At 39.4% G+C, this 27710-nt stretch overlaps 1 protein-coding gene across 2 annotated transcripts in view; it reads right to left on the minus strand.

Annotated features, from left to right (window-relative positions):
- Positions 1 to 11042: 11042 nt before the first annotated feature.
- Positions 11043 to 27710, minus strand: part of LOC103677113 (phosphodiesterase 4D interacting protein) — a 107932-nt gene continuing 91264 nt past the window's right edge. The window contains exons 5-9 of one of the 2 annotated variants that reach the window (XM_008706348.1): positions 22873 to 22949; positions 20182 to 20305; positions 19824 to 19999; positions 16516 to 16633; positions 11043 to 11912 (exon numbers count right to left, since the gene is read on the minus strand). In XM_008706348.1, the coding sequence (XP_008704570.1) occupies positions 11736 to 11912; positions 16516 to 16633; positions 19824 to 19999; positions 20182 to 20305; positions 22873 to 22949 (672 nt within the window). In that variant the 3' untranslated portion in view covers positions 11043 to 11735. Of the gene's footprint in view, positions 11913 to 16515; positions 16634 to 19819; positions 20000 to 20181; positions 20306 to 22872; positions 22950 to 27710 lie in introns of those variants that run through there. The other variant, XM_040626849.1, reaches the window with a different exon arrangement.

Below are 27710 nucleotides of genomic sequence, written 5' to 3' on the forward strand. Positions count from 1 at the left end.
AATAATGGGAATATTTTAAGATAATTTTAAAACTTTATGAGGCTGTGCACACTTCAGATTGTATTGTTCTCTTATTTAATCACCAAAACAAAATCTTAGTAGGTCCATCATGAGAGAAGAACAGTCCTTTGATCTTTGGGGTTTGGGAGGCTAGAGAACTTTGCATATGTTATTTCACCTGAATATGCATGTTCTGGCCCTAAAACCAAGAATGTAAAATAGACTTCCAAGTAGAACTCACTACAGCTGCATTTTTGCCTGCTTCTAGGTATATGAACTTCAAAGTCAAAAGAAAATAAACAATAATCTTTGAAATCTGTAGTGATCTATAGAGAGGCAAGGAGTTTCTGGACTTACCGACCAACAGTGTGCCTGTCAGGACTATACCCTGCTGTACCCTGTCTGAAGTATAGTTCTGAAGAGCTGAAAGAACTCAAAGGTCCAGAAAAGTGCAAATTAAGACATTAATCAAGTCCTCATCCTTAATTGATAATGCAAGCCGCATTTTCTTACTGGGGAAAAGGCTGATGAAACAAAGTAATTAATGAAACAAATTACTTTTCAGGAGCAAATTAAATAATACTTTGTAGTATTCTCTATTCCTTAGTAAGATTTTGCATCTGATTAATAGTCTCTAAACTTTAATGACAGTATATAAGTAGCTTGGTGTAGAAGTGCAAATCAGTATAAATGAAGAAAAGGCAGTTTATCATTGAAGACCAGGTTTGCTAGATAAAAGATCATACAGAGAGAGCTATATATATCTAGGCTTCCAACACAGATAGGAATAAATCACTCAACAATCAAAGAAAATTTGAAGATAGCACTCTATTCACTCCTAGAAAATATATTTAAAAACCATTATTTTGAAGTGGATAGTAAACTATTAATAATACTAGAACTAGTCCTATTATGATTATGTGGTATAGAACAATTGTATCCCAACTAAAAGATCACAAAACTTTGTGGTATATAGATAACAAAACTTGAACATAAAAATTAAAAAAAAAAACTTACGTGGCACCTGAATGGCTCAGTCGGTTAAGTATCTGACTTCGGCTCAGGTCATGATCTCAGGGTACAGAGATGGAGCCTCATTGGGCTCCCTGCTCAGTGGGAAGTCGGCTTCACCCCTCCCTCTCTCCCTCTGCCCCTCCCCCTGCTCTTGTACACTCTCTCTCTCTCCCTAAAATAAATAAATAAATAAAAAACCTTAGAAAAATCAGGTGATAATAAATTCAGAAGTTCATGGTCCTTATCAATATCATCTTGGTCAAGATTTTGTATTTAGTTAATACTGGCTACCTATGGGGTGGGAAGTAAAATTGGGCATTGAATAGGAACATTTACTTTTTTTTTTCTATATATATACCATGTGTCATTTGAATTTTTGGAAATAAATGTGTATTCATGTATTATTTTAATTTTTTTTTAAATTAGAAAATATTCAATAATTAAAACTAAGACTTGTGCCAATTTAGCACACTAATATCAGAGTCCAACTGGTAACACTTGAACCTAAAATGAGAATTTTTTAATATATATGATAACTACATGTATTATATATGTGGACAACTTATATAAACAAAGATTAAAAGGGGATATACAAGTTAGTAAATAGTCGTTATGTCTGGAGAGTGGAATTATGGATATTTATTTTCTTCTTCCTTCATTTATATTCTATAATATTCTGTATTAAGCATGAATTACTTTTGTGATAAGACAAAAAAATGTTACTAAGAAATAGGTAAGATAAAAACATTTTGATATACAATACTAATTGGTAATAAAAAAAAAAAAACAGATACCCACAACACGAATGAATCTCAAAAGCATATTAAGTGAAACAGTCCATATACAAGTTAGTACATTCTGTGTGATTCCTTTTACTTTAAGTCTAATAACAAGAAAAATTGAATCCATGGTGATAGAAGTGCAGAAAGTGGTTATGAGGGATGAGATAGGGTAAGAATTGGTTGCAGAGGAGCACAAAGGAATTTTCTGGGATGATGCAAATGTTCATATATTGTTTTGAGTGAAGGTTACATGGATGAGTACAGTTCTCAAAGTTCATTGAACTGAATGCTTAGATCTGTAGATTTTATATATGTTAGAGTAGTTCAATAAAAAATAAAAAAGAGGAGGGGCGCCTGGGTGGCGCAGGCGTTAAGCGTCTGCCTTTGGCTCAGGGCGTGATCCCAGCGTTCTGGGATCGAGCCCCACATCAGGCTCTTCCGCTGAGAGCCTGCTTCTTCCTCTCCCCCTCCCCCTGCTTGTGTTCGCTCTCTCGCTGGCTGTCTCTCTTTGTCAAATAAATAAATAAAATCTTAAAAAAAAACTAAAATTAAAAAATTAAAAAGAGGAAATAAATGTAATAAAATACGTATTACCCATAAACTTCTAATCTGAGAGATTTTTTTTGTTAGGAAGTAACCCCTACTTTATCGTAAGAATGGCTTTGAAAATTGGGAAGATAAACTATGGCCTAGAAAAAAATTCTAATAAAAGCCCAACTGCAAATTCAAAACTTTATAGTTCCTATCCATAGGAGCTTTGAAAAACATTTTATATGCATGCATGTGCACACCACACATATATGACTGAAGCAATGCATGCTGACAAGGTAAGACTTGGGGCTTCTGAGATGATTTAGAATAGGATAATTACTTCTAAAACTTACCAAGTTACATGTTAAAGGAAAATTGGACTGAGAACAGGTTTCATATTATGATAAGCTGTTATGAATTAAATCGTTAATTTTATATATCAGCAGTTTACCCTTAAAATGTATTGATAAATGCATTCACAGCACTTACTAACTATATGTGCTAGTTAAATCATTTATATCTGGCCCTTAATTTCCTAATATACAAAGTAAGCATGTTGAATTTAAACAGTAGTTTTCAAACTTTGGCAGGCATCAGAATTCTCCTGGAGGGCTTGATAAAACAGATTGCTGGGACCCACCTCCTAGAGTTTCTAATTCATTTTGCCTGGGGTGGAGCCCAAGAATTTGCATTCCTAACAAATTCCTAGATCATGCTGATGCGGCTGTCTGGGAATCACACTTTTGAAAACCACTGAATTAGAGCTATCCTAAACTGTATTCAGAAAAGTCTCAGTCAAAAGATTAGAAGTTCTGCAGGTAAATAGAAAAACCCATCAATGAAGAACTACTTATAGATTGTCGAATTTAGAGAACTATATTCTCATTTGAATCAAAATTCTAAGTAGTAGTATGGTAAAGATTTTTGCACTATCTCTATTTTGACCTCTAGATTTGGGGGCCTGGGAAGTATCTCTCAGAACCATAGCCACTTTTGTAACCACTATGTTGTAGTGCTTCTAAGACCTAATTCTGGGCTGGTAAGGCGTTTCCAAGAGAATTAGAGAGATGGAAAACCCCATGACCCAAACAGTTGTGTTAGGTTTCATTGCCCTAGTTATGACATTGGAAATAGCTGTTCTAATTACTAAAAACTATGTCACCCCCCCAAAAAGGTGATTTTGGCAGAGAAGCTAAAGCAGATGAGGAAACGCAAGAATATCAAAGTAAACCCAGCTGCTTTATGGAAACGCAAGCATGTGCATGACTCCCCTGTGACGCTGGAAATTTTTAAGAAGCCAGAAGCAATCATGCTTTGCATTAATTAATAACGCAGCATTTTGAAAGACTTGTTTTAAAACCAGGAGATTTACCAGTTCAACTACAGATTGCAATATGGTCATCAGCAGAATGCATCTTAAAATAGTAAAGAATCTTTCAAGTAAAGTTATTAAATACCTATAGCTGTTTAAATGAATTTTATTTTTTTTAAGATTTATTTATTTCAGAGAGATCGAGTTGGGGGGGGGGCAGAGAAGGAGACAAGTAGACTCCCCCCTGAATGGGGAATCCCATGCTGGGCTCCATCCCAGGACTCAAGACCATGACCTGAGCAGAAATCCAAACCAACTGAGCCACCCAGGTGCCCCAAGTGAATTTTAAAGTGTATGTTGAGTCAATCAACCAATGAGCAAGAATTTGCACAAACTCAGTATGTCTTTCCTCTGTCTTCAGTGAGCTTTCAGTTTAGTTGAGGGGAAGAAAATGTGCATGCTAAAATTATATAAATTGACGGGCAAATGAAATGGTACTGACAAATTCAATATGAGTACAGACAAAATTGAGATTGTTATGGGCTGAAATAGTTGAAGGGGACAAGAGTGGCACTTGAGATGGGTCTTAGGATACTAGAAACAAAAAAAGGGACTCCAGAAAAAGAAAAGGGCATCATCAATAGTCTTAGAAGTGGGCTGGATCCAGCGCTAACCTGTAGGTAAAGGGAGATGTTGGGGACTTCGAGGGGCATCTGAATGGCCTGGTTCATCCTACTAGATACAACTTATCCTCAATAATTACTCATTCAGAGTACACATATGAAGAGGTAACTGTAAGCCAGATACTATGCTGTGGTGCTATGGAAGTCTGGCAACTAGAATTTTTTTTTTTTTTTTAAGATTTTATTTATTTATGTGACAGAGAGACAGCCAGCGAGAGAGGGAACACAGCAGGGGGAGTGGGAGAGGAAGAAGCAGGCTCCCAGCGGAGGAGCCCGATGTGGGACTCGATCCCGGATCGCCAGGATCACGCCCTGAGCCGAAGGCAGACGCTTTAACGACTGCGCTACCCAGGCGCCCCCTGGCAACTAGAATTTAATGTTTAGCAAAGACAAAAGAATTTGGACTTAATGTTAAGGACTTGAACAAAGAACGGCATGGTGAAAACTCCATCTTAGGAAAATGAGCCAAACAACAGGATGGACTGGAATTTCAGGGAGAGATTTGGGGATGGTTATAGGAAGACCTGCTAAAAAGCCATTGTAGTTATTCATATGTAGGGTAATAAAAAAAAGTCAGTGAGGGGGCGCCTGGGTGGCACAGCGGTTAAGCGTCTGCCTTTGGCTCAGGGCATGATCCTGGCATTATGGGATCGAGCCCCACATCAGGCTCCTCCGCTATGAGCCTGCTTCTTCCTCTCCCACTCTCCCTGCTTGTATTCCCTCTCTCACTGGCTGTCTCTATCTCTGTCGAATAAATAAATAAATAAATCTTAAAAAAAAAAAAGTCAGTGAGAATGCAAGCTGGTGTAGCCACTGGAAAACAGTATGGAGATTCCTCAGAAAGTTGAAAATAGAGCTATCCTATGACCCACCAATTGCACTGCTAGGTATTTACCCCGAAGATGCAAATGTACTGATCCGAAGGGGCACCTGCTCCCCAGTGTTTAGAGCAGCAATGTCCACAATAGCCAAACTATGGAAAGAGCCCAGATGGCCATCGACAGATGAATGGATAAAGATGTGGTACATATATATACAGTGGAATAGTAAGCAGCCATCAAAAAATGAACTCTTGCCATTTGCAACGAAGTGGATGGAACTAGAAGGTATTATGCTAAGTGAAATAAGTCAATCAGAGAAAGATAATTATCATATGAGCTCACCAATATGTGGAATTTAAGAAACAAGGCAGAGGATCATAGGGGAAGAGAGGAAAAAATGAAACAAGATAAAACCAGAGAGGGAGACAAACCATAACAGACTCTTAATCAAAGGAAACAACCTGAGGGTTGCTGGAGGGGAGGAGGATGGGGAGCTAGGGTAACAGGGTGATGGACATTGGAGAGGGTATGTGTTGTAATGAGCACTGGGTATTATATAAGACTGATGAATCACAGACCTGTACCTCTGAAACAAATAATACATTATATGTTAATTAATTGAATTTAAGTAAAAAAAAAAGTCTGGTGTAGAAATGGAAGAAAAGTGGTAAATATGAGAATCATTTTGAAGGAACAAACAGCAGGATTTGATGACACATACATAGAGGATGAAGGAAAAGAAATGATTAAAGATGAAGATTAGGTTTTTGGTCTCAAAGACTGGTAGAAAACATGGTCTCAATGAACAGACATGTGAGCATTGAGTCCATTTGCAAAAAGATAATGAAAAATTTGATTAGGAACATGCTGAGTTTAGGTGACTGAGAAAACTAAGTGGAAAAAAAAACTAACTGGGGCTCTTCGGCAATCAAAGCACAGGTGAGGTGGGGACAGAGTTTCAAGAATGAGAGGAAGAGTTAACATTGTCGAAAGCTAGGGAGAGATTAGTAGGAGAGATAAGGTCAGGCATATCATTTTCTGTAACCCTAACTTGTAAACTTGGGACTTGCAACCTTCAGAGTTGTTATCTTTAATTCCTCAGAATCCTTCCCTATCAAGTTAAACACTAAATTTCGGATTCTTTTTCTGGACATCTCTAGCATGTTCAGAAATGTTGCTTCATATTTTCACTACATTTTCTATTTCAGGTTCTTGAAACCTAGAACCTGAACCATGTCACTAGGCTTAGAAGCTTAACCCTCTAATCATCCTCCATACTATTTCCAGAACATTCATAGTAAAAATCCACCATGTCCACTATAGGATGAAGTCCAACCCTCAGCTTGGCATTTCAATATCTCTACAGAAAGATCCTAATCTACTTTTCAGCTACATCTCATACTCCTTCCCTAATCATACGGTAGGGTGACAGGATATAAACTGTTTTATTACCTGTGTGCCCCGCCTCCCTCTTTTCTAATCTGACGGTTAGGCCCTTAGCATTATCTTAACTTGGGAATTTTTGCAGAGCAAAGAGCAGAGGCTGAAGTCAAATGCATTTCCTGACTTAATAAAATTCTACACCAGGTGAGAAGTTTAAGCCAGGTGTCCCAGTGGGAAGAGTTAAAAGAGAACTGTCTTTGAGGTCAACAGAAAAGGAGGGGGGTGAGATTTCACTCAGATCAGAAAGAGACTGGGGATCAGAAAGTAACAGGGATCCACCTCCATTCCATATTAGTGCCCCAGGGAAGCAGCAAGACCTGGGGGGAGAAGGCAATGGGTGACTTGGAGAGGCGAGACTGTGTCAAGCAGTTCTGGCTCCATAGAAGACTCTAATACGGCGAGCTGTTAGAGTTGGCAGAAGAACAAGAACCATGCTTGTTGGGGAAGGGGTACTTCAGGGGTGGACCAACGGTAAGAGTAATCCCTTGATTCTTTGGCACCTGATAAAAATCTCACTTTCACATAACTGAGAGGGTAGGGAAGAATATATGTACCAAACGGATGAAATTGAACTTGCTGCTAGCAGGATTAGGATAGGAACTAAGGGTAACATTCAACTGATTTAAGGAAAGGAATGTGGTATTTCCTGCATAACTGAATTTGTGAACTAAGAGTCATACCCACTAAGAACCTTCTGTAGGTGTTCGTTGAGGCTCAGTCCTAGGCCCTTTTCACCTCCTTATTTTTATTTTCTTTCAATATCATCTTATCCTTTCCCATTTTTATACCAGTAACTTTCCATTTATATCTTTATCACAGAATTTCCTCTGAGCTTGATGGACACATGGGTTGCTTCCATATCTGGGCTAGTGTAAATAATGCTATCATAAACAAAGAGAGGTGATTTACCTTTTCAAATTAGTGTTTTTGTTTTCTTTGAGTAAATACCCAGCAATGGAATTATTAGGTTATATGGTAATTCTATTTTTAATTTTTCAAGGAACCTCCATACTGTTTTCCACAGTGGCTGCACCAGCTTGCATTCCTACCAACAGTGCACAAGGGTTCCTTTATCTCCACATCCTTGCTCACCAACCCTTGTTATTTCTTGTGTTTTTTATTTTAGACAGTCTGACAAGTGTGAGGTGATATCTGATTGTGGTTTTGATTTGCATTTCCCTGATGATCAGTGATGTAGAGCATCTTTTCATGTGTCTGTTGGCCATCTGTCTGTCTTCTTTGGAAAAATCTCTATTCAGGTCTTCTGTCCATCTTTTAATTGGATTACTTGGGGGTTTTGGTGTTGAGTTGTATAAGATCCTCATATATTTTAGATATTAACCCCTTATTAAATATATTATTTGCAAATATCTTCTGCCATTCAGTAGGTTGATGTTTTGTCTTGTTGATGGTTTCTTTGGTTGTGCAAAATCTTTTTATTTTGGTATAGTCCCAACAGTTTAATTTTTCTTTTGTTTCCCTTACCTGAGGAGATGTATCTAGGAAAATATTTCTAAGACTGATGTCAAAGAGATAACTGTCTATGTTTTCTTCTAGGATTTTTATGGTTTCAAGTTTCACATGTAAGTCTTTAAAATCCATTTTGTGTTTATTTTTGTGTATGGTGTAAGAAAGTGGTTCAGTTTCATTCTTTTGCATGTAGCTGTCCAGTTTTCCAAGCATCATTTAGTGAAGAGACTATCTTTTCCCCACTGTATATTCTTTGCCTACTTTGTCATAGATTATCTGGATTCTCTATTCTATTCCAATCACCTAGGTGTCCATTTTTGTGCCAGTACCATACTGTTTTGATCACAACGGCTTTGTAACATATCTTGAAATCTGGGATTGATACGTCCAGCTTTTTCTTTTTCAAGTCTGCTTTGGCTATTCAGGGTCTTCTGTGATTCCAAACAAATTTTAAGATGATTTGTTCAAGTTCTGTGAAAAAATGTTGTTGGTATTTTGACAGACACTGTATTAAATGTGTAGATTGCTTCGGGTAGTATGGATATCTTAACAATATTGGTTCTTCCAATCCATGAGCATGGAATATCTTTTCATTTGTATCATCTTCAATTTCCTTCATCAAATTCTTACAGTTCTTGGAGGACAGGTCTTTCACCTCCTTAGTTAAATTTATTTCTTGGCATTTTATTATTTTTGATGCAATTATAAATAGGATTGTTTTCTTAACTTCTCTTTCTACTACTTTATTATTAGTGTATAGAAATGCAACAGATTTCTGTATATTAATTTTTTATCCTGTGACTTTGCTGAATTCATTTATCAGTTCTAATAGTTTTTTGGTGGAATCTTCAAGGTTTTATATATATATTAGTATGTCACCTGCAAATAGTCAAAGTTTTACTTCTTCCTTACCAATCTGGATGCCTTTTATTTCTTTTTCTTGTCTGACTGCTATGGCTAGGACTTCCAATACTACATTGAATAGAAGTGGTGAGAGTGGACATGTTAAGGTATGTTCCCTCTAAACCTACTTTGTTGAGAGTTTTTATCATGAATGGATGTATTTTGTCAAACGTTTTTCTCTATGAAGATGATTGTATGTTTTTAAATCCTTTTTCTTGTTAATGTGATGTATCACATTGATTGATTTGCAAATATTAAACTACTCTTGCATCCTAGAATAAATCCCATTTGATGGTGGTGAATGATTTTTTTAATGTATTGTTGGATTTAGGTTGCTAATATTTTGTCAAGGATTTCTGTATCTATGTTCATCAGAGATACTAGCCTATATTTTTCTTTCTTTTGTAGTATTTTTATCTGGTTTTGGTGTAAGGGTAATGCTGGCCTTGCAGAATGAATGGAAGCTTTCCTTTCTTTTCTATTTTTTGAGATAGTTTAAGGATAGGTATTAATGATTCTTTAGTGTTCAGTAGAATTCACCTGTGAAGCTGTCTGGTCCTGTACTTTTGTTTGTTGGGAGATTTTTTATTTTTTTATTTTTTTTTATTCCTGATTCAATTTCATTGCTAGTATTTGGTCTGTTCAAATTTTATATTTCTTCCTGATTGGAAGTTTCTATACTTCTAGGAATTTATCCATTTCTTATAAGTTGTCCAATTTGTTGGCATAAATTTTTCATAATATTTCCTTATAATCCTTTGTATTTCCGTGGTATCAGTTATTTCCCTTCTTCTTTTCTGATTTTATTTGAGTCCTCTGTCTCTCTCTTCCTCTCCCTCCCCCAACTCTTGCTCTTACTCTCTCTCTCCCTCTTTTTTTTTAATGAGTCTAGGTGTTTATCAATTTTGTTTACCTTTTCAAAGAACCAGCTCCTGGTTTCATTGATCTGCTCTATTGTTTCTTTTGAGGTGCTTTGGACAGTATGTTTCTAGATATCGATAAATAATCATTGAATGACTAAATGAATAAATCAATGCCTTTCCTTTTCATCTCTTATTAAAATCTTACTCATTTCTTACAGATCAGAATCTTCACTGCCTACCGCAGCTCATGACCTTTTGTTCCTTCTCTATGGCTTTATATTTTGTTTCCATCAGTGGCTTCCTAACCTTCCAATTAGGTTATCATCTCTAGAAGGTAGAGACTAAACCTTATACATCTTTGTGTTCTTTTTCCTTCTTGTTACAGTACTTTGTGCATTGTAAATGCTCAATAAATACTTTTCATGAAGCTGTAATGAAATCCCTTATTTTTCCACCTCCTTTGCCGCCCTAAAGGGTGAGGACTACAAATGCTTTAGATGATAAGGCCTTTTTCTATGACATGTTAAAAATGAACGTTATGTCTGGAAGACAATGATGTTGAGTGAGGATTTATAAGTGAGTATCCACCTTCAACATTCATCAGCTTTAAGAAGAGGATACTGAAAAGCTGCTTTGAAAAAGATCTCCTTATATGAAGTTGGCTGGAGCTGCCTGAGCTACTAATCCCTGCAAGGTTTCAGTCTCTGCCTTGAGCATTTAGTGTTCTTGCCTTAACCTCCACGTCAGATCTCTCCATGGTAACACTGGAATGTTTGCTATTTTAAGAACTACGCCTCACTGCATGCAGTGTTATTTACATTAGGTTCCAAACAAGGCATAAATGCAATGGCTCGAGTGTCTGCTGATTTGTGTGAGTGGGAAGGTCCTGATTGCTTAATGGATGTCTCACCCTAATTCTGTTGTCCTCTTTCATTTTTCAAGGCAACCACAGTGAAATTACATGTTATTAAATATTTTACTGGAGAAAAACTGGGGAATAGAAAAATAAAACAAGAATTCTTCCAGATGTTTGCAAGCACAACATCTCCCCTTGCATTTACACCCTCTAGGTCTGGTTTCGTTTAACAGGTTCTTTGAAATGAAGCTTCTACTTTCCTGTAGAAAGGAATAATGTCAATAACTGGAACTATCACCAGCTTTTCAGAGCACAGGTCTTTCACCTGCAACTTTGTGAATATAGTCATGAAGGAAGAGAAAAATGCTCTATAAACTTCACTTTATTAGATTTTCTTTTTGCTAAAAAAGATGTGGACATGTTGCTTCATCATGGCAGCTCTATCAAAAAGTTCCTGAGTACTCTGATCACAAGGACATGCTCTCGATCTGAATGGACATGAAGGATTGGAAGCAAACATGGAGTGATGTCAATGGGTGACATGTCAAGTTTATGGCTTTCTTTGCTGCTGTTCTATGGAGTTAATTATACGATAGAAGGTCATAAGTATTGTGTAAGTATGGCTAAAATGAACGCACAATATTTGGTGTTTTCTTGCCTTAACCTCCTTGGAATGGAAAAGGAAAACAGCTTGAGGGATAGTAAAATCAATTAAATCAAATAATCTCTATCAAAACTGTCTCTTACTTGAGGGATAGAAGGCTCTGAAGTGAAACTTCCTGTACTCAGAGATGATACCCAGTCCCAACTATCAGACTGAGATCCTCTGAGAAGTACTGACCTATGGGAAATGGGGTAAGAGGAGTGTTTTCACTTGGACAACTCAAACCTAGACGGGTAAAGTCAGTGAGCTCTCCTTCTTCTAAAGCCCAATGGTGGTGTTCTCAGCTGTGAGGGGTCAGGGGAGGTGGAGGAAGTGAGTCAGTCTCCAGAACTCTAGGGATGGCCTTGCTGGAGATGAGGGAATTCTTAAGGCTCTGCAGAGCAGGCCCAGAGCTTAGGAAATGAACTTGTGCCTTCCACATTGTGGGGGTGTGGCTTCTGTGGTGAGAGGTGGCATGGCAGACAGGTTGAGGATACAGTGGGAGTAAGATGCTGCTACTGTTGGCAGACAAGGATGAGGCCCACAGTGAAGGCTTGAGCTGTCACAGAGAGCAGGAGCGGTCACACCTGACTGTAGACAGAGGGGGGAGACAGAGTACTTTATAATTGGTTTTATAATGTTCTTTGCCCCTATCTAATTCAAGAATGGACTAGATGAAGCAGTTAATAGCTGTGTCAAACCATGATTTGCTATCTCATGAGATGACATCAATTATCTGCTCAGTCAATCCTCAGTCTAAACAACCCCTTTAGAAAGGATTGCCTTTCTAAAATGCAAATCATATGCTTTTATTCCCCCTTGCTTAGCTTTTTTTAATTCTCGGTTGCTTGTAACAGGAAGTCCTTAGCTTGACATTTACAGGATGTCCAGTTATGTATTCTATCATTCTCTAACACTTAGCATATATTTGGTAATACCAATTTCTCCCAATTCCTTAACTATGTTCCTATCACTATATATACTGTTCTTGCCTATAATGCATTTCTATTTGTTGCCTGGGGTACTCAGCCTTTAAGACCCAGGTCAAGACTAACTTCCAGGTGAGGCTTCTTTGACTTTCAAAGGTAGTGTTAATCCCTGTCATCTGTGGGTTCCTTTAGCACTATGCATGTATTTCTGTCTCTTCATTTATCATCCTGTAGTTCTTTGTTTATATGCCAATTTCCTATTGGACTATAAACCCTTTGGAACCTAAAACCCCCAGACCAGTGGTTCTTACTGAGCAATTGTACTGTCTCCTAAAGTGCATTTTCCAAATTCATGGGGTGTTTCTTGTTTTTATTGTCATCACAATGATGACTGGAGCAATGGGTGCTACATAACTTGCAATGGGCAGGGCAAAGCATTGTTTCAAATTCTGAATGACATCTATCTATCTGTCTGTCTGTCTGCCTATCTGTCTGATTCTAGTTTATATGAAATGCATAAAACAAGCAAATTCATTCAGGCAAATTCATTAATTTATTATAACAGATTATCAGGAACTGGGAAAGGGAAGAATGAGGAAGTATTGTTTCATGGGTAGTTTCACTGAAAAATTCTGGAAATTTTGGTGCACTTATCTTCTGAGAGCTGGTTTTGAACTTTGTCAGTAGATCTTTTTTGGTCAGTGATATACGTGTACATTTGTGATACTAGCTCTTCAGAATAACAGTGGTGAATATGGGTTTGAACCCACATAAATCTATGTTCAAATTCTGACCTCACCACTTACTGCCTTAATAACTTGGGTTAAGTCATTTCATCTAAATGGTTTCCCTACTTGCCAAGGGGCCTTTATCCTACTTACTTCACAGGTTGTAATGAGAGTTGGAAAAAACTGCATGTTCAGTCGTCCACACAGTGCTTGGAGCAAAATCAGGACTCAAAAATAGGTCCTTCATCTTTCCCTTCACTGGCTAGCAGCATCACACTGTTTCATGGACACTTAATAAAAGCTGGGTCTCCAGGGACGCCTGGGTGGCTCAGTCAGTTCAGTATCTGCCTTCCGCTCAGGTCATGATCTCAGGGTCCTGGGATCAGGTCCCATATCAAGCCCTGCATTGTGCTCCATGCTCAGTGCGGAGTCTGCTTCTCCCTCCCCCTTGCCATCCCCCCACTCAAATATGAATAAAATTTTAAAAAATATTTTCACTGTAGGGGTCCGTGGGTGGCTCAGTCAGTTAGCGTCTGACTCTTGATTTCAGATCAGGTACATGATCTCAGGGTTGCAAGATTGAGCTCTGTGACCTGCTTGTGCTGGATATGAAGCCTGTTTAAGATTCTCTCTCTCTCTTTCTCTCCCCCTCCGCCCCTCCCTCCCACCCACCCCTGCTGGCACACTTGTGCATGCACACATGCATCCTCATGCATTTTCTCTCTCTTAAAAAAAATTTTTTTCACTTCCAATAAAATTATGTTGCTTTCCATTACCAACATGTTACCACTATGATTGTAGTAGGAATAGTTTTAGTATTATTAGTAACTCTATAGGATTAAAATGTGAAATTTTGTTTTGTGCTTTCATTACTGAATGACTTTTAAATGCTCCATGGGGCACTGGTGAGGTAATACAACTTTATATAATCACCTGAACCTAGAACTGAATTCCGTGATATATAGAAACACAATGTTAATATACAGTGAGTTTTTCATGAATTGAATTGCTATGAAAATGAAGAAAGGGTGGTTTTTTGTTTCATTTGAAACTTTACCAAGAGGTTTTCACCTTGGCATTGTCACCCTCGTTGACTGATGGCATTCCCCTTGCCAATTTTGAATTGTCAGTATAACATGACTGTGTCAGGCTATAGTTGAAGCTCTGACATTCACTTGATTTGCCATCCAGATACACACAGGTGTGTGTATCACTCTTCATGTCTGCTAATGTAATTGTGCTGATGCGTTTATATATTAAAATAAACGTTATTTTATTATAAATTATTCTTGTTATGTCTCATATGTTACTATACCTCACAGGGTTGTTTTGAGGCTTATACTAATTTGAGTGAATATATAAGGTTGGGAGAGCAGCATCTGGCCCACAGAAAATACTACAATATGTGAAGTTACTACAATTGGAAAGCTGTTGAATATGCATTGATAAATATTTTTAAATTGCACTTGGAATATGTATCTAAGAAATCTTGTGACTCCACTTCTGGGTTTTACATTATCATAATCTGAACCATTTGAGTGTAACTAAACGTTCCCAAGATGTTATAGAAAGAGCTTCAATACTTCTTTTTGTCTAGGAGATTAAAGTGAGATATCATTCTCATTGTGACCAGTTTGCCCTGTACCGTTCACACTCTGTGTGGTCCTCCTGGGGATCAATCACAGAAACTGACAACTTTGAGTTTAGTCTTGGCCTATAGAACAGTCTTTCTAAGAAGAGACAAAGAAGCACACTCTTAAATACAGAGAACGAAGCTGCCAGAGGGGAGGTGGGTGGGTGGGGGGATGGGAGAAACAGATAAAGGGGCATAAGACTGCACTCATCTTCATGAGCACTGAGAAATGTATAGAACTGTTGAATCATCATTTTATACACCTGAAATTAATATAATGCTGCATGGTGATTACGCTTGAATAAAAGTCCCAACAGAAAGTTTCCAGATATTTCAATATGTATCTTGTAAAAAGCCTATGAACTTTATTTTCCCCTTCTATCTGCCCTACTACATGTATACACATCATTTCCTGAACTTGTTAACCAGAGCTTTCTTTTTTTTTTTTTTAAAGATTCTATTTATTTATTTGACAGAGATAGAGACAGCCAGTGAGAGAGGGAACACAAGCAGGGGGAGTGGGAGAGGAAGAAGCAGGCTCCCAGCGGAGGAGCCTGATGTGGGACTCAATCCCAGAACGCTGGGATCACGCCCTGAGCCAAAGGCAGACGCTTAACCGCTGTGCCACCCAGGCGCCCCTAACCAGAGCTTTCTAACCAAAGCAGAGCCACAGGCCAGGAAGTTTACAAGTATAGCCGAAATAGTGATTTCTTCTGTCCTCGTCGCGGCCCAAGCACCTAGACTGACGACCTCCAAGTAAGACGCTCCATCCGTTTACTACTGTACCTTGCAAATATTACCATTATCTATTTGTGCGATGACACAGGAGAGACGGGAATCACTGCTTTAGGCTAATTCTTCTCCCCGTTCGTTTTACCCTGACTCCAACCTCTCCATATGTGAACCAGTAAGTTAAACCTCACAGCCTGCTTTATCACTGGTTTAAGACCTGTAAGAATATCCAGTAATTGTTTATGCTGCTTGGGCGAAGATATATTCTAGGGTTCTTTTAGGAAACACCTTTTTAGAAAATTAAAAGTTGAATGGAAGAGGGGAGTTTCCTCTGAGGTAAATTCCAAGAGCAACAATATAGACTAATACAATTATTTTTACCATAGTAAGAGTTCTTCAATATTAAAACTGCATTATGCACGCCTAAAACTAATATAACACTGTTGGTTAACGATACTGGAATTAAAATGATAAATAAATAAAAACAAAACTAACAGAGAAAGAACCCACATTAAACATTCTATATAGTTATAAATCACTCAGGGTGGTGGGCAAAATTCTAATGGCCCCAGTGATTCCCACCCCCTTGGTAGCCACCGCATCTTTGCGTAATCCCTACCTCTTGAGTGTGGGCGAGACCAGCAACTTATTTCTAAGGAATAGAACGTGGCAAAGATGACAGAATATCACCGCATAAGTATGCTATGTCACATGGCAAAAGTGAATGGGTATTGCACGTACAGTTAAGGTCCCTACTCAGTTCATCTTCAGTGAACCAAAAGGGTCACAACTGTGGGCCTGACCTAATCAGGTGAGCCTCTTAAAAGAGCATGCAGAGGTAGAGAAGGAACGGACCTCCTCTTTCTCTCCACTGCTGGCTGTGAAGAAGCAAGCTGCCACAACCCCTAGAGCCACCCAGAAATAAATTCTTCCAACAACCTGAGGGGACTTAGAAGCCCATCTTTCCTTAAGTGTACCTTCAGAGGAGAAAGCAGCCTGCTCACGCCTTGATTTCAGGCTTGTGAGACCCTGGGAGGAGAACCCATTGAAGCCACGCCTGGACTCCTGACCCACAGAAACTGTGGGACGATGAATGTATGTTGTGTTAACCCACTACATCTGTAGTCACTTTTACGCAGCATACGAACACAGAGGCACTGCCCACGCCTCACCTGCACATCCATGCTAGCTGGCTCCTCCAACAGATGCAGCAGTTGTTGTTTCTCCTGAGACAGCTGCTCTACAAGCTTCTCCTGGGCAGCCAGGCTCTGATTCAGTTCTTCAATTCTTCTGGAGCAGAGAAAAAGTCAGAACAACACTTAGGGTCATGATGCTGTCATTGCCTTTATTTTTCAGCCCACTCCAAAGACAGCATGATCCAGTCCAGTCAGTTTTTACCATTTTGGGTCATTGAACTCTGATGCTTTTTCTCAGAAGGCCATGCATTCTCTGCCCTAGCCCTCTACTATGTACACAAATGACCACGACAGAGTATGCTGAGTGCTGCCGTGAAACTGTAGGAAGACAAAGTGAGTCACTGAACTTGGAGCAGTCTGTGGGACATTTAGGAGAAGAGATTCGGAAACCTGGACCATTTTGCAGGTACAGGGAGGAGATTGAACCAAGGAATGAAGGCATAAAGATACAAGATATTTTTGGAGAAGAGTCACTGGAACAAAGGCTGGGGGGAGAGGTGAGGGCTAGAGAAGAGGCTGGGAATTCAGACTAGGATTTAGGTTATCAGACTGTGGGTGCTGTGCTGAAGTATACAAACTGCAGGTTCAAATCAACAACTGTTCCTCATCTGTTATGTGCAAGGTATATCTTGTTGTTTCTCTTAAGTCTTAGAGTCCTAGAGATACCTGTCCTTGGAAAACACGCTGGTACTGAATGAACTGTTTCCAATTGTCATTATTATTCCTAAGTAGGTGTGTAAGACAGTGATAATACCTTGGGAGGAAAATAATTGGGAGAAAGGTGAAGGGTACCAGAAAGTCAAGTAGGAAGCACATAGATAAACTACAAATTAATTTAAAATTTATAATTTATTTAAAATTTACAAATTATAAATTAACCAAGGCTGTGAGGATCAGCTAAGATTTGTGGATGAGAAAGAACTTTAAAAACTTAAAAACATCATGCAGATGCAAGCTGAATAGTAATGATGATGATGAGGGGCACCTGGGTGGCTCAGTCAGTTAAGCGCCCGACTCTTAATTTTGGCTCAGGTGGGTGACAGTAAGCCCCGAGTTGGGATCCATGCTGGGTGTGGAGCCTGCTTAGGATTCTCTCTCCCTCTGTTCCTCCCTCCCTCCCCCCTGCTTGTGCTCTCTCTCTCTCTCAAAAAAATAGTAATTATGATGAATGTGGATTCCATATCAAATTCCCCATGGTATCTATGCTAGAATGTTTCTTTTTTTCTCAAGCCTCCAACCTTATTTATCCCTTTGCTCTTCAGTTTCTATAGACGATCTATTTTCCTACCGTACAAAGTTGGTAAGACCATTTGATATAAACTCCCTAACTTATTGGTCATGTGTGCATATGTTTTCTTTTGTTTGTTTAACAAGTGTTTATTGGGATATGGACATGAAACAAGGGTCTCAGGGAATCTAGCAGGGAAAATCTGAAAGCAAATACAACACCATGCTGAGAACAGCACAATAATGGCTGTGTATATAAAACAAGGCAACAATTTAGAGACTTAAACCTGCTGTCACAAAAGCACTCACAGAAGTGAAAATTGATGCCTGAGTCAGTTTGGAAGTATGAATAGGAGTTCACCAGGAAGGAAAAACACAGCAGATGTTTCCCATGGAAGGAAGAGCATGAGCAAAATTCGGGAGACCTGACCTAATAACATCATTTGCTTCTGGAGGCGATGTGTAGGTTCAGGGTTTAATTCCTTCAATGCCTGTGGCCATGTTACACAACTCTCTAAATGCCGGTTTCTTCATTTATAAAGTATAATAATCCCTACCTCCGGGGTTATTAGGAGAATTAAAAAACATTATAGTACTCAGCTCAGTTGCATAGTAAGAGGCAACAAACTTTAGTCATCATTATTATTACTAGGCCTGCATCAGTGACGTGTGAAGGGGTCATGGTGGGGATGAGTCTGGGAAAAATCAGGGGTCAGATCATAAAAGGGTTTGATGGCCATGCTAAGGAGAATGAAGCTTACCTCCTGAAGGTGTTGGAGAGCATTTTATTTTAAAAATTTTAAAGATTTATTTATTTACTTATTTTAGAGAGAGAAAGAGAGTTAGTGGCTCGAGGGGCAGAGGGACAGAATCTTCAAGTGGACTCCCCACTGAGCATGGAGCCTGACATGGGCCTTGATCTCACAAGCCATGAGATCATGACCTGGGCCAAAACCAAGAGTTGGATACTTAACTGACTGAGCCACCCAGGCACCCCTGGAGAGCATTTTAAATGACTCTGCCATGTCAGTGGTCAGATTTATGTCTCAAAAAGATCACATTACTCATGGGTACACGGTGTGTTTTTCACCTATTCAGTTAAAAACTATTATGCCATCATAGTATCATGCATCTGAGAGCCTGAATTATGTGCCCATTTGATACTGTTCAATTTTCCACTTCAAAACTTCTCTGAATTGTTAGATTGCAATAAAATAGAGTGGGGCAGGACCAGAAGTAAAGAAATAATTAGGAAGTTGCTGCATTAACCTAGACAGGGGTGATCTCAACAATTGCCCAGTTACCTTTAAAAGAAAATTCAAGTTCCTTACGGCATACAAAGCCAGCACAATCAGACCTTATCCCCAGTGCATCTTGCCTCTCAGTAGTCTTTCCCAGACCCTCTGCTCTAGTTACGTAGAACTATTTGCTGGTCTTGAAACATGCCCTTCCCTCTGTCTCCCTTGCACAGTTTCTCCAACAGGACAGAATTTTTCCCTTTCCCATCTACCCCCTATACTATTTCTTCGAACTCCTATTCATTCTTCAAAACCCAGCTCAGATTTCATCTCCCCCAGGAAACTTTCAATGGGACCTTGCTCTTTTAGTCTGGAATCGATGACAATCCTCTATGTTCCAAGACAATCCCATGCTACTGCTATCAAAGAACTTATTAAAATCATGGAACATGTTTCTTATCGAGAAGACCTGGGTCTTTCATCTCTGTAACCTTCATGTTTAGGCCTGTGTCTGGCATGTAGCAGGTGCTCAATCAAAGTGAATAAGTGAGTCCATGTATCTTGTTTGCCACCATTTGACCATTGTTCTACTTATACCTACCTGAAGGCTCCTGACGGCTAAGAAGTGAGTTCTGTTAATAGATACGTTGAGGGCTCAACCCTAAAAAGAAAATCCTTGGTTGTGGGGGCCATAAAGTCTTGGAAATTAGGAAGGTCTCCCCTAGGGCCTTAAAAGGGAACAGCGCAGCTGGTATATGCTTTTGTAGGCTGGAGAACAGGCAAAAGACAAGTGACAGACAGAGCACCGGAGACACCTACTTGTCCCGCTGGGCCAGGGCCTCAGTGTGTTGGTGAGGAGCAGCCCGGCCCGCTGGTACGTTGTCCCTGTCCTTGGTGACCCCCTTCAGCTTCTCTGAGAGCTCCAGGTTACACTCCTTCTCTGCCTCCACCAGAGCTGCCATGCGCGCAGCCTCCTTCTGCGCTAGCCTGGATTCCTGCAAGAACAACCACCGAGAGGCTGCAAAGGCCCACCTGGGTTAGGAGCCCAAGACTGCGGATGCTTGGATGAGTTCGGGGTGGAAAGTACGCAAAGCAAAGGTGAGTGCCAGGAGGCAGAGCAGTAGGGAAATAGATGAAAGGGGACCCGGGGCCATGGATCTCTGGAAGTCCCGCTCACCTCCTGCAGAAGCTGGATCTTATTCTCCAGGAGCTCGTAAACATGCTCCGTCTCCTGCTGTCTCTCCTCAAACTGGCGCCGGAGCTCAGCTTCATTATGGCTGTTGAGATTCTCCACATCAGCCCTGAAACCACAGAGCATTTGCCAGTCAGAGCCAGTCATATAATTTAGCAGATGGACCCATTAAGGTTGTTTCAATTCAGAGTCACACTGATGAGGGGGAAAAATTAAGCATTTTTTCCTCTGCAATTATTTGTGGAACTGCTTTTCCCAAACTTTTCAGGTAACCTTTCCGGAACTCTATTTTTTTTTGTTGTTGTTGCTTGTCAATCAGAATATACTTGACTTCCTAGAGGCTTCATTATCACTATCACGTCAAGAGGAGAATCTTTCAACTGGGAGGTGGGCAGTCATCAAATGGTTCAGAATTCAACATCCATGTTCATGTGTCCCTGGTCTCTTCCATTTCGACTGTTCTCCCAGAGTGCTTTGCTAATTCCCTGTCTTTCTTGCTATTTGAATTTAATGTGTTCCTGCCATTTAGGGTGCTGGGACAGAATATCCTTTTGGACAGCCACAGAAATGCTCTCCTCCTTTATAGCCGGTAACCCACAGACTGTCCTGAATTTGGGCTACCTATCCAGATTTCCCATGGTCCCATGCAGAGAACAGACATTTAATCTATGAAGCTCGGGGTTCTGGCCCAGCTTTGCTTCTCTGATGTCCTTAGGAATGAATGTCCAGGCACTAGCATGAAGCGGGTAAGGTGTCACCAGCTTATTTATAGCTAACAACAGCTGCCCTTGGATGTCTGAGGATTAACAATTTGGAGGCAATATCAGGTGCTGAATGATCTTAATTCCGGTTTGGTTTTGTTCCTGTTTTAAGCCATTTGTTGAGAACCATGGACCATCTTCTTGTTCTCAAGGCAGAGAACAATATTATGACTTCATAGGTTCATAACAAATCAAAGCTGCTCTATCCAAGCCCCGTGGTACTTTACTAGTTGACCCAGAAGTCTGTGTCTATGAAGACCAAAGGGGGGTTTCCTAAAGATTATAGGATTCTTTGGTTGATAATGGACACTACTCAGCACCATCTCACAGGCTATATTCTCCTGAGTTCCCATATCATTATACAGATTGCAGGTAGGGGCAGACGGTCTTGGCTGTACAAGGGATATAACTCAAGAAAATAACTCAAGACCTGTAAATAGGCAGACCTCAAGAATCGTCAACTTTGACTTTGACTTCATATTCCTTGACAAATGCAACGGACAAGAGCTAACTACGATATCTTGAGAATGGAAGTTGTACATTTTCTGAGTAACTCGGCAGGGAATGCCTGATTTAATAGGCTACAGCTGTTGTAAAGTCACAAGGGTGTTGAACTTGATGCCAGAGATGTGGGCTCTGCCACTCATTTGAGAAGACTTTAATGTACCTTAGTTTTCTCATTTCTAAAAATAGAATAATGCCACCTAAAAGTTGAACTGACATAAAACATTTTTTAAAAGCATTATACAAATCTCAAAATTTATTTCTCAATCGTAAGTTTCCTAAAGTTTCTTAGCTCATTTAATAACTTAGTAAGTTTTTAGTAATACCAACATCATGTGCACAATTAAGTCTGGTTTTGAGTATTCTGATCTTGCTAGACTGTCATCCTAAATATCAAGAAATATTGTAGAGACAAAAGGAATGTCAAATCCGTTTGAATATATACTGATCCCAGAAGAGAATCTAAAAATTATTTTTAAAAGCAATTTTAATAATACTTGTCATTGAAAACTATGGGGTTTTTAATGATAAAAACTATAAATTATAAAAGTAACCATTTTAACAATACAAAAGTATATAAAGAAAAAAAGAAACAAATCTTCTCCCCAACAAAAACTCCAATCTCACTTCTCTGTTAGAAGTAATGTTGAAGAGTTTGGTATATAACCCTCTAGTTGTTTTTTTTTTTAATGCACAATCAAGCAAACACATGTAGACACAGAGGGGACTGTTTGTCTTTACACAAAGGGGCTTATACCATAAGTATCACCCAGTACTTTTTCCCCTTGCTTAGTCTATCAGGGACTTCTCACCAAGATAATAATATAAAGCTAACTAATTCTTTTAAATGACTGCATAATATTCCACAGTAAGGTTATATCAAAATGTCGTCAACCATTGCCCTGTTGATGGATAGCTATTTCTACTTTTTTTGCCATTATAAACATGCAGTAAACATCCTTTTGCAATTATTCTTCCATATTCGTATTTTTATTTTGAGGGATAGATTCCTTCTAGAGATTATTTGGTCAAAGGTAATATGTGTTTTTCACTTTGGTAGGTAGTGCCGCCTACCAAAAATGTTGCCATCATTCAAACTCTCACCAGCAGTGTACAAGAGTGCCCATTTTCCCCCAAATCTATGTCAGCTCTTGGTGTTATTAGCTGATTGTTGAACAGGAAGTTTATAATCTTAGGCCCGGTGAATTTCAATTTACCTCAAGGTCTGCCAGATTCAGTAACAGAGAGAGCCAAGGGGAAAGAAAGCACGTTGTTCTGGTTTCTCAACTGACCACAGCATTCACAAACCAGAGTTAAGGTGAAGGAATCTGTTCCAAATCTACTGTTCTCAGATTAATAAACCAGACTCTGGAAAGAACCAAGAGTTCAACTGGTTCAAACCACAACTCACCATGTTTGATCTAGATGCTGTTTCTTGTCCTGGAGTTCTCGTTTCAGGCTCTCTACTTCAACCTTCAGCTCGATGTTCTGAAAAGCACACAGGCATTAACCGTCAGTAACTGCCACAGACCCTCTGCCCTGGAACCAGGTTCCTACTTGAGTCTTGCCTTGGTCCACAGTTTCTCATCTTATCCCAGGCCTCTTCATGACCCATGACATAAACAAGATTCACATGGATCAGTAACCACGTCAAGGATGAATGGACTATACAGACTCAGGATTTCCCCGGAGCGACTCATCTGTTCTCCCAAGCCATTCATTCTTGCCCCTGGATGATGAAAGCCACCAAAGTCTGTTTGTTTTCTAAAGCATCAGAGGAGACCGTGTACATTAAAATAATATTTTCTTACTCATATAAATCTGCCACTGAAAACCAAATTGCTGCATATAGAATTATATTTTAAATATAACTGGGGACTTAATTATTTAAAGAAATTATGTTGCAAATGTTTTGGAAAATAATACGTTGCCTTTATCATTAAATTGGATTTTCATAAATTGCATTTGCTTAAGGTGATAGGGGATTCTGATGGTAATTCTATGAAGGAGACAATTTTTGTTGAGGTGAAACAGCAATAAATTATGACTTGATAAACTGAAAAAGGAAATAAAAACATCCCAAGAGAAGTAAAGTATGAACAGAGATTTGGTGAAATGTTGTCCACGGAATGTCTAACACAGCTTGAACGGCCTGGTGTATGATGAAGAGTGGGAAGTCGGCACAGAAAATGTTTACAACTAGTTTGTGAAGACGACTGAACAGTAGTCAGTAGAGAACAAGAACTCACCAGGGAGCTTTAGGCAAAATATTGCCATGATCAGGTCTGTGTTGGGGAAGGAGTTTACAGTAGATGTAAAAAAGATGAATGAGTCAGGAGCGACTGCTCAGAATAGAGATAGGGACTCTCTGGGGTCAAAGAGGTACAGGAAGCAAGACTCAAAAGGCATTTCCAAGGGGGAATCCGTGGGGCTTGCTGGTTTGAGAGAGAGAGAGAGAGAGAGAGAGAAGCAAAGACAATGCTGAGATTTCTAGCATGTGGGTGGTAATGCATACTATTAACTAAAATAGGGAACAGAAGGGGCGCCTGGGTGGCTCAGTCGTTCAGCATCTGCCTTCGGCTCAGAGCGTGATCCCGGCGTTCTGGGATCGAGCCCCACATCAGGCTCCTCCGCTGGGAGCCTGCTTCTTCCTCTCCCGCTCCCCCTGCTTGTGTTCCCTCTCTTGCTGGCTGTCTCTCTCTCTGTCAAATAAATAAATAAAATCTTTAAAAATAAATAAATAAAATAAAATAGGGAACAGAAAATGAGGAGCAGGTGTGTTGGGGAATGTAAGGAGGAGTCTAACAATACTAGTCAGGGATCTGCTTTATTAAGGCTTAGAGCAGAGTACACAGAGATGAGTTGGTCCCTTCCCTGAATACATAGTATGAAGCAGGAAGAATTTCATCAGTACTATGTTATGGACTTCATCATGTGCACCTCAGTTTTCCCACAGGTATATTGTGGTTGCTTTTTTTTTTTTTTTTAAACGAAGATAATAATGTCTATTCCACAGGGGGCTTTGTGCAGATTCAATGGGATAAGGAACATAATACACTTAGAACGCCTAGAACTCTGCCTTGCACACAGCTACTCAACAACCTATGTTCACTGGCTCATGAGTGTCAGTCAAGAGATCTTCACCCCACCAGGAAAAATATTTAAATCTAAAGGGGGAAAAAATGGAATGTTAACTACATTGGCATTAAAAGAGAAAAAGAAAAAAAGAAAAAAAATGGAGGATACAAATTCTATGGGCTCTCTCTGTTCCAAATCCCAGATAAGAAAATGAAGTCAATACTTGAATTAACTTGGCAAAAGATTCCAGGTCCCTCATTTTAAAGAGAAGGAAACTGAAACTCAAAGACTTCCTCTAAGGTAAAAACAATAATCGAATCCAGCATTGCATTTTTGCTCCAGCATTTCAGCCAGAGATCAGCCCAGGAAGCATTACCAATGTTTGCTTGATTTAGCAGAATGTGGTAAATTGTAGAATTAGGGAATGTTCTACATTAGGCAGCTAAGTATAGTGGTCAAGAACACAGGCCCTGAAGGTGAGAAGAGGGGCTTGGCAAGCCACCTGCCCTCTCTAAAAACCTCAACCTCCTCATCTACCAAAGGAGGATCAGAATGGCACCTCTCTTATTAGGGTGTTAAGAAGGTTAAATGAAATAATGCACAAAACATACATTGCACAATACATGGCACGCAGTAAGCATTCAGAAAATGTTAGCTATTATTAACTATAAAAACAAAAATTTACCCTCTCTGACTGGGACAGCTGAGGTTCTCAACCAATCCCATGTTAAACTAATGTTATGTCATGGAAAGGAAAGAAAATTACTACACCAAAGGTAGGCTATCCCAGAAACCTGCACAAGAATACACACCCAATCTGAACAGTTTTCACGCGAGCTTTATCCTTCTGAGATAAGTAGAAATGAGAAAGGAAAAGAAGGGAAAGAAAAGAAGAAATAGGAAAGGTGAAAAATAGAATTACTTCTCCAGGCTTTGGCATTAGGTCGATTCAATGAAATAGCCAATAAAGTTTATGAGGCTCAGGCAGAACTGCTAAAATAGTTTCATCTCCACAAGACTAGATCCTAAATCTTATGATCAGTTATTCCAGTGGATCAAGGTACCTTCATGGGTGTTACAAAATCTACCGCATGGAAACGAGAGTACATAACCAATTGACAGCAGTGTGGTCTAACCCTTCTGTAACCTCTTTCTGCAGAAAATTCTCTGCATGGTTTATCACATTTATTCATTCTCCATTAGCAAATATTCATATGCAAATTGTCCAATTCTAAGTACAGCTGGAGTGGATCCCAATTTAACTGCATCTGCTTATCTTATTACCAAGTCTTGTCAGCTCTTTGTCAAGATATCTGAGGAAATTTTTGTACTCAAGAAAGGGGCAGCTGGGCTGATGGGGGAGAGAGAGCCTGTTTTTCTACATGTCCCCAGAGGAGTACTCACCCATCTAATTGAAGGAAAATTTTTACTGATGAAGCTAAAATTAAGTGGTTGGAAATACAATAAACCTTCATTACAATGTTAGTACCTAGAGTTTGAGAACTGGGCTAATGATGAGTTTATAGATTAACTGTGTTTAAGCAGACTTTCTCTGTGTCGCAACTTGTCTTGTTTCCAGAAAAATCACGTGACTGGAGTCTTAACAGCAATCAATGTTAAACACAGGATTCTCCTGAACTGATTTCCACCCTGGTGTTTACTGCAAAGTTCAACACAGAACCAGGCTAAAAGCAACCAGTGGTAACCAATTACCTAACTCCTCTCCAAGGCTTCAATTTTAACTCCACAAATTGATCCATTGCTCATAACCTCATATTCATGCAAGTGTGTGTGTGTGTGTGTGTGTGTGTGTGTGTGTTTCAATTACTCAAAGAATCTTGAGGACGGGGATTATGTCTTATTTTATATCTCTCATAATTTGCTGCTAGGGTTAAGAGCAGGCACTTAAAAGAAAAAAAAAGCTTGACAGCATACAGCCATTGATAAAATCAGCAAGTAAAATATGTGTTAGAGATTAAAGGTTGCTGGAACCAAAGTTCTACCCATTGCAGTTCCTGACCTCAGGAAGTTCTCAGTGTAATAAGATGTGAATTGGGATCAGTGAGTGAAGGAAATGGATATCACTGTCTTTGCAAGACAGTAGGTATAAGCCAGAGAGGAGCACGGCCTTCCATAGAAGAGTCCTTATTTGGGACGAAAATAAATATGGCCAGATCGTACTTTAAATCAATTCTGTAAACTAAAATAATTCAAGAAGAAATAGGTTGGCAGGCAGAAGAGTCTCAAAATCTTGTGAGCAGACCCTCTTATAGTTTGTGATTATTCAAAGTGAAAACTAACTCTAAGTGGGTGAGTTTTACTTTAAAATCTTTTCTTTTTAGAACTGTATTCCTTCTAGGAAAAGTACAGTTCATAAATATTTTTTGCATACAGAGTAAATTTCTTTTCCGGACCTCTCTGATGCCACTAGGGCAAAGCCATAGCTCTATAAAACAGGGCAAAATATTGACTATTTTCATAAGGGGTTCTATGTGTCCCGACCAAGGGACAAATGACTGGTCCCTACGAATCCCTAGAAATGCATTTTAGTAGCTTCCAAGTGACTTATTTATAGATGAAGTTCCTTTCCATTCACCCAGTTTCAAAGCAAAAATAGAACTCTAGTGGGTCTAAATATTTGGTTCTGTCATTAACTAACTGTGTGACCCTGGACTGGTCATCCCCCAAACTTTCTGTTTTTATATAATTAATTTAAATCAGAGACTCTCTGTCTTGCCCATAAGAATTATAATACAACCCCCATTGCTTATCTCAGTTGATATGAGACACTTAGCCCCACCTAGGGTAGGGGGAAAGACTTTATTCAGTCCCTGTCTTTCTACTGTCATCCACTAGCACAGTGAAGCCCCAAATTAGACACACAGGTTGCCCCAACATGTGACAAGTGTCCTTCATTGTCAGGGAAAGGACAATAAGGCAGTGTCTTCAACCTCAGTAACCAGAAGACTACGAGACAAGGGCACTCTTCTGCCAGAGACTGCCTTAGTGTCCAGTCCCCCAAAGAGATGGAAGAAACCAAGTGGAAAAGTTTCGGCTTATACAATACAGAATACAAGGGTCCTCATCCAAATAACAAAACCCCTCTATTCAGGTCACTCTTTCAAGCCCTACCATGTCGGTCCTTAGCAGAGGCCTGAAAACAATACCACC

The sequence above is a fragment of the Ursus maritimus genome, unplaced genomic scaffold (assembly GCF_017311325.1).
Source record: "Ursus maritimus isolate PB19 unplaced genomic scaffold, ASM1731132v1 scaffold_12, whole genome shotgun sequence".
NCBI classification, from domain to species: Eukaryota; Metazoa; Chordata; class Mammalia; order Carnivora; family Ursidae; genus Ursus; species Ursus maritimus.